We start from the raw sequence: 7,370 nt of genomic DNA, 5'->3' as shown, positions 1-7,370 counted from the left end.
GTTGGGCGCCGTCCACGGACCCGGTTGTGGAGGGTTTTGTTGTTTGGAAAGCGAAGCGAGAGGGAAGGGAAGAAACGGTCTACCATGTACGAGGTGACAAAAGAGTTGCCGGGAGTTGGAGGTTATGCAGCAGCAAGAGAGTGAGAGAGAGATTCGAGGCTGAACGATGCGATGGAATTGTGTCAAACGGAGAAGAAGCCGGTCACCACACGAGTTGCAGGCAGAGCGCCAAACGGCACGAGGTGGAAGTTGAAAGCTTGCTGCAACCCGCGAAAGGAACCTCGAGGGTAAATTCTGGGATTCCAACAGAACTCACAAGAGACCGATTTCAACGGAGAGCTACACTCGGCATTGCCCTCAGATCCATGGATGGGTGGTTCAGTGAGTGAGGGTGTGAGAGCCATGTACCTGACTGAGGTCGCACGCTTCAAGGCTGAGCGCTGTAACTCGAAGACACCGCTAGCTAGGTAGCTAGCCAGCTTCCCCCCCTTCTGCCGCCTCCAGCAAGCCGCGATGTTAGCGGGGTACCTCGGGATTGGCGGTGGCCGCGGCTTGCTTGCATGTCTCTGCAAAACAGGGGCTTCGTTTAGCGCCCCGATGGTTCCATACCCGGATACATACAAAAACAACCTCACCTAACCTGTGGAACCTCACCATCTACCTACGCAGTACGCAGTATGGTCAAACCATGGATGGCTTCCATTCTTGGTCCAACCCAACCGTCTAATTACCCTGCTCAACCTGGTTGCTTTTCTCTTCTTCCAAAAACGACCTTGTAAGCACGGTACCTACCGTACAATTGCACAGTACCTATTTACCATCCATCCGGCCGCTCAAGTTACCTACCAGTTACTGAAGGTAGCACTCTAGTAGTATATTGCCCGTCCCCAGGCCGTCCCGTCGCGCAGGCGTCGACCCGCTGGCGTCAAGCCTGGAAACTGGAAACCCGCCCCACAAGCCAAGCTCAGATCCCGTCAGGTCCGCTGTCAACGTCGGCGAACCCCTAACCCTGCTGCTGCCGCCGCCGCAGCAGCCCCAGTCACTGTCCCTGACGTCCCATGTCTCCCTCTCTCTCTCTCTCGTTCGCTCTCTTTGGTCGCCTGCAAGGTTGCCCGCTCGCACCTCTTTGAATCACACCTCACCCTCCGGGGAACCGCTCGATTGTTTCCCTCTTGCACATCGCGCATTCAACCTGTAACTCCCCTTCCTCTGGACAAGACAACACCAACTGCAAGCTTGCAGCCAAGCCCCGACGCGAGCTGCTGTTATCGGCAGCATACTCTCTTTTCAAGTTGGCAGCTGCATCGTTGTCTGGGTCCGTTTCCAAGAAATTAACTAGAATCAACACCACCTCGTCTTTGCCCCCAACCGCCCCGACCTGTCACCTGGCCTTTCTCCCGTTCCGTCCTGCCGCGAAGCGACGTCGTCCTCGACGAGACCCCGCTGCGCTCAACCCCTCCCGGGGCACAACCCACCACCATTCCATCATTTTTTCTGGCCTCGGCCTCGGTCCGGAAACCCGCACCCGTCCGCCAGGACAAGGAGCCTCTCTGAACTACCTAGCTTACCTACCCTTCCTTGCCTTGCCGATCCAAGCATTCGCGACTCAACAAGGCCATCTCTCCCCGCTTCCAATGCTCCACCCGCCGCCCGCCCCTCTGCGACGTCGTATGCTGTAATCGAGCACCCAAAGGTACATCGCCAGTCGAACCACTTAGAGGGCCTCGCGGAAGTTTTTCGGCTGCTGCCGCCGCTGCCGCCGCCGCTGCCGCAACTGCCACCACCGGCTCCGCCTCGCCGACGATGGCCTCGGGCTCTGACCGAAATCTGCGACCCAGATTGAACCGCAACCCGCAACCCACCGACGGCTTCCCTCCCGGCTACCTCGTCGCATCGGACCCTCCCTCTCTCCCGCCCCTGCGATCTCTCGGCGCAAGGGCTCGCGCGCCATTCGCCTCTTCCCCCTCGTCCATTTCCCGTTCCGGTCGCTCCCGTGCCGCAGACGCCGACCGCCATCTCCGATCCCGCGTGCGGCCTGCAGCCACCGGCATCACAGGCCACATCGTCCAAAACCTCACCAACACGTACCCACCGCGTTCCATCGCCGGCCTGGTCCCCCCCGATCTCGCCATGCCGCGGCCTTCGTCCGGCCTGTCGCAGCCCCTGCGCGACCACGACGTGGGCGACGAGGGGCGCCCTTACAAGCGCCGCAAGGTGATCCAGGATCGCGTCGCTCCGGGGTTCAAGGGCTTCCGCTATGGAAGGTACGGCCAGGTCGAGCCGGGCCAGCTGACCATGGAGATCATGAGCTGCGACGGCGGCCTGTACGACGAGCACACGTACCCGCCCGAGAACATCCTCAAGAACGACAATTCCGTCTACTGCACCAAGAGCAACCGGTGCAACATCGTCCTGAAGCACCAGGGCGGCACCCTCTTCAGCCTCCAGGAGCTCATCATCAAGGCGCCGGGATCCAGGTTTTCATGCCCGTACGTTTCGAACCGTGTCCCGTCGTCTCGGAAGGAACGAGCAGCGAAATGTGCTGACCGCGAAACAGCATCCGCGAGGGAATGGTGTTTGTGGCCATGGACTCGGACGAGCTCCTCACCCGAACCGCCCAGTACCAGATCCAGTACCTTCCTTGCCGCCCACCGCGGCGCGGGACCGTCATCTTCCGCCACGAGGACGACGGCACGCGCGTCGCCCGGCTGGAGCCCTCACGGCCCTTGCGCGCCTCGTTTAGCTGGGCCCCCCATGACGACTACGAAGATGACGATGACGACGACGACGACGACGACGACAACGACAACGACAACAACAACGACGACGACAACGACGACGATGACGACGATGACGACGACGATGAAGATGCCGACCATGACAACCGCACGGCCCACATCCCGCCCGAGTTCACGGCTCACCCTCTACCGTACAACATCACGACGGTCTGCAGCGAAGACGAGAGCGACGACCCGGACCATGCGGCGCACCCCGAAGAACGACCGCGCCGGCCGCCTCCTAGGATAGGTACCCTGCCCTTCGAGAGCGACAGCGACGAGAGCATCCAAATCTCCTTCGCGGGCAGGGTGTACAGGCACTGGCCCGACCCTGCCGACGTCGGGATCCCCAGCGTTACCGTCTCGTCTCGCCGGCCTATCCGCCCGTACAGCTTCCGCGTCGGCAACGCGGGCCCCACCAGCACCGGCACCGGCACCGGCACCAGCACCAGCACCAGCAACCCCCACCGCCTCAACGTCCCCCCCGTAACGAGCGACATGACGCTCGAAGAGGCGCGCGACGCGTCGCAGATTGCGACCCAGGAAGCGGTGCGCGCCGTGGGGGGCGAGCTCATGGCGCCCCTGGCGCACTTTTTCATCGAAAAGAACAAGAACAAGTGCACCATACGCTTCGATCCACCCGTCACGGGGAGGTACTTGCTGCTCAAAATGTGGAGCCCGCACCAGGACCCGCAGAATAATATCGACATTCAGGCCGTCATCGCCAAGGGGTTTGCTGGGCCGAGGTATTGTCCTTCCGTGGAGTTGGCGTAGGGTATCTTTAGGGAGGAGGAGGAGGAGGGAACCGATTCTGTAGGATGGATTTCATGAAATACGGCATATGCAACCTTGGGAATGAGGCTGCTGCACCGAAGGAAGTGGCGTTTCGGATGGGCTTTCGAGGTGGGCTGGGCAATCTTTTTTTTTCTTCGGCCGGTAAAGGGAACGAAACATTATGAGGAGAGGATGAAAACTAAGTACCTAGGTAGGTAGGGTAGGTAGGGTAGGTAGGTAGGTAGCTAGGTAGGTAGGTGTGCGCTCATGGGCTCGGCGCACACGGATAGGGTAGGGGTCTTGGGAATGGAGGAGGTAGACGATGGAAGCTGGCATCACGACGGGAGGTGGACATCAAGCGGTGAGGTGGTTGTTTTGTTTCATGTCACTCTCCCGGCTACGGTTTTTCCATGGCATATATGGTTGCGGTGGGCTCGGGATAGAAGAGGCGGAATGGAAAATACCAGGCATTTCTGCAGGAATGCCAACCTGAACGGATGTGTTACGAGTTTGTTGTAAATACCTACCTAGCTACGGTAGGTCACCTAGGTGTGTTGTCTGGCGTTCCATGAAGGGCACCCAAGAGCTGTCAATAAAGCCTGCTGTGGCCCGGTAAAGTCTCTTCAGCGGTCCTTCGGTGGACAACCTGGAGCCTATAACTGTATTCCCTGGATTCAGGGCCTGTCGCATGCCAAACTTCCAGGGTGGACTAGGTAGGTGGGCACCTCAGGTTTCCATGCAAGTCATTTAATGTCTGCCTCTAGGTGCCTCGAGGTACCAGTGGTTGTGTTATTATTGCCCGAGGCAGGCCAAAGATCTTTTTGAGAACAAGATAAATAGAGAGCTATGCAAGCCCACAACGCTGAACGTCCTCAGCCAAAGCCTCGATGGCAAAAAGCCTGCCCGGCGGTAGCGGTTCCAGCGTGGCGGCGCCCGTTAGGCGACTTGGGGCCTTGGCCGATGATTCATAATGACCTGGCGGCCGTTCATCCTGAAGAGCCTGAAAGGGCCCAGCTGAGTCACAGGCTTGCGGGAACCTTGCACACACGCATGGTGTGGGGTAGGTGGGCGGAGCTGAGAGAGCGTGTGGCGGCTCCCAGAACGTAACGGGCAACGGTTGGGTAAGCCAACTGGACGGTATTACCACATATAGTACACCGTACAGAGCGTAACATACCGTAACGCGGGGTCCACTCTCACGCTCGTGGATCATTTGCAAGATCCGGCATAAAACCACCACGACGGAACTCGTCGTTCCAACTCGATCAAACCCAGACATCAAACCCCCCCCCCTACGGCGACAAGACCAGAGAGGTCACCCCCTTGTTGACAACCAGATCTTAATTTTTTGTGTTGACTCCTTTTTTTTTCTTTCTCTCCAGACCGGTCTCGGAAGCAACAGAAAACAGTCAAGCCCATCATGGCGGTCCGCGCTCAGTTTGAAAACTCCAACGAGTAAGCTTTTCGTTTGGCCCCGCCCCACCATGCGATGCCCGTCGTGCAAAAAAACCACCCCTCCTCTTCCCCCCCCAGGTCTCCCGCGATCCAGTGCGAAGCGGACAAGCTGCGCGCGGGCGGGCGCTCGGGGAACCCAGGTGGTTCTTGCCGGGCATGCCATGGCGCCGTAAGGAAACGATTGGTGTCATATCTGCGACCCCGGCGCAACGGCGCAGGACTTTGTTGGGAGAGGAAGAGGAGGAAGGGGACAAAGCGGGAGCGCTGGCCGTGGACCGTAGGCTGACCATGGGGCTTTTTTTTTTTTCCGCACCTGCGACACAGAGTCGGCGTCTTTGCGACATTAACAAACTCGTACGCCCTGGTGGCGATCGGCGCGAGCGAGAACTTCTACAGCGTGTTCGAGGCCGAGCTCCAGGATGTGATCCCCATTTGCAGAACGACCATCGCCGGCACGCGCATCATCGGGCGGTTAACAGCTGGGTACGATCTCTATCTTTCCCTCCTTTTTCCCCCCGCGATCTGCAAGCTGCGGCGTTGGGGAGCGAAGAAGGACAGCAGAAGAAGAAAAAAAAATGACTGACACCTCGGGCGCGCGCGTCGCCCCCTCCCTCCCAACAGCAACCGCCATGGCCTCCTCGTGCCAACATCGACCACCGACCAAGAGCTCCAGCACCTCCGCAACAGCCTACCCGACGAGGTCAAGATCCAGCGAGTCGAAGAGCGGCTGTCGGCCCTCGGCAACGTCATCGTGACCAACGACCACACGGCGCTGATCCACCCGGACCTGGAGCGCGAGACGGAGGAGATCATCGCCGACGTGCTCGGCGTCGAGGTGTTCCGCCAGACGGTCGCCGACCACGTGCTCGTCGGCAGCTACATGGCGCTGAGCAACCGCGGCGGCCTCGTGCACCCCAAGACGAGCATCCAGGACCAGGACGAGCTGAGCAGCCTGCTCCAGGTGCCGCTCGTCGCGGGGAGCGTCAACCGCGGCAGCAACGTCATCGGCGGCGGCATGGTGGTCAACGACTGGATGGCCGTCACGGGCCTCGACACCACGGCCCCCGAGCTCAGCGTCATCGAGAGCGTGTTCCGCCTCGGCGAGGGCGCCGCGCCGGGGGATGTGAATACCAAGATGAAGGATACCATAGTCGAGTCGTTCTACTAAGCGTCTACCGAGGGGCTGGCTGGCTGGCTGGCTGGCTGGCTGGCTTGGTTGGGTGGGGGTGGGGTGAGGTGAGGTGCGAGAGGAGGCGTGGTGGGGTCAAAGAGGGGGGAGGGGAAAGGAAGAGGGGTGGTTGGGGAAACGGGGTTGGACGGACTGCGGTCCGGATGGTCGGATCACGAAAGAAATGGTGGTTGGGAGGAATCGGGGGTCTGGCGCACCAAACGTTTTGCAACTAGTGAGTAGTGCGCGTTGGGTCTTGAAAAAAAAAAGGCCGCGCATCGAAGCGGTTTGCCGATGCTGATGGGAGCCCTCCGGCGGGCGTCGTCGATACGTCGAATATAGATCTGCGATTTCCTGCTGTCTTGTTTCATTTTGGTGGCCCGCGCCGAGTTGCGAGTTGGGAGCTGCGGATGGCGACCCAAGCACAAAGCTTGGTTGGATGCGGATCGTATCAAGCCCCGGCTTGCTCCAACGCCGGGATGTTGCTCGGCGTCGGGGAGATTGTGGAGGCCGCCCGCGAGAAAAGGACCAAGGAGAAGCCCCCGAGGGTAATATGCTCCAGCTGCTCGTGGTGATGTTTTCAGATGAGTAGGGGAACCCAGGGGGGTTTTCAATGGATCGGCTGGCTAACCTAACCGGTGCCTCCAGGTTCTTTTCGTGCGTTGGATATCATGATGGACTTTAGGAAACGTGTAGCCCGTGACCCTCCTCTGTAGGGCGCGCTCCTCTTCTTCTCCCTGCGTGCAGCTCAGCCACAGGCCCGGGCTGTTTCTCTATCCATCCATCCATCCATCCATCCCACCTCCACCAAGAGGAACCCACCAGCCTTCTCCGCCCCCCCGACCCCCCGAAACAAGGTTGTTCCACCACCCACTACCTATAGTAGTTAACGATGCCTTGAAGACGCCATAAGGAACCCATCCGCCGAGCCCGGGCTCCGCACCCCACCTCTCCTCACCCCTCCCGTCCCCTGCTGTGCGGTCCCAGCCCGATGGTCCCCATCTCCGTTCCACGCCTCGCGACGACGTCCTTTTATCCCACAATCGTCAAGACTACTACTGCTGCTGCTGCTGCTGCTGCTGCTGCTGTTGCTGCTGCAACAAGAGACAACGCTGCCCAAGCCGCTCCAGCTAGCTTCCTGCCCCTGGCCTGCATCTCCGGCGAGCAGAGCTTTCACCTCCGGGCTCATTCGTCGA

At 59.9% G+C, this 7,370-nt stretch overlaps 2 protein-coding genes across 2 annotated transcripts; both read left to right on the top strand.

Annotated features, from left to right (window-relative positions):
• Nucleotides 1-1,803: 1,803 nt before the first annotated feature.
• Nucleotides 1,804-3,551, top strand: VTJ83DRAFT_2507 (uncharacterized protein; the record flags this gene model as incomplete). The annotated part of the gene is made up of 2 exons (XM_071008785.1): nt 1,804-2,489; nt 2,558-3,551. 2 exons carry the CDS (start codon nt 1,804-1,806, stop codon nt 3,549-3,551), a joined length of 1,680 nt encoding a protein of 559 aa, XP_070869047.1.
• Nucleotides 3,552-4,971: 1,420 nt separating this feature from the next.
• On the top strand, nt 4,972-6,174 carry VTJ83DRAFT_2506 (uncharacterized protein; the record flags this gene model as incomplete). Its single annotated transcript, XM_071008784.1, has 3 exons — nt 4,972-5,006; nt 5,331-5,489; nt 5,628-6,174. The coding sequence occupies 3 exons, from the start codon at nt 4,972-4,974 to the stop codon at nt 6,172-6,174; spliced, it is 741 nt and encodes a 246-aa protein (XP_070869046.1).
• Between the last annotated feature and the right edge of the window lie 1,196 nt (nt 6,175-7,370).

Source organism: Remersonia thermophila, chromosome 2, assembly GCF_042764415.1.
Source record: "Remersonia thermophila strain ATCC 22073 chromosome 2, whole genome shotgun sequence".
Lineage (NCBI taxonomy): Eukaryota > Fungi > Ascomycota > Sordariomycetes > Sordariales > Chaetomiaceae > Remersonia > Remersonia thermophila.
The sequence above is the reverse complement of the archived record's forward strand: the minus strand, read 5'-3'. Positions and strand labels throughout refer to the sequence as shown.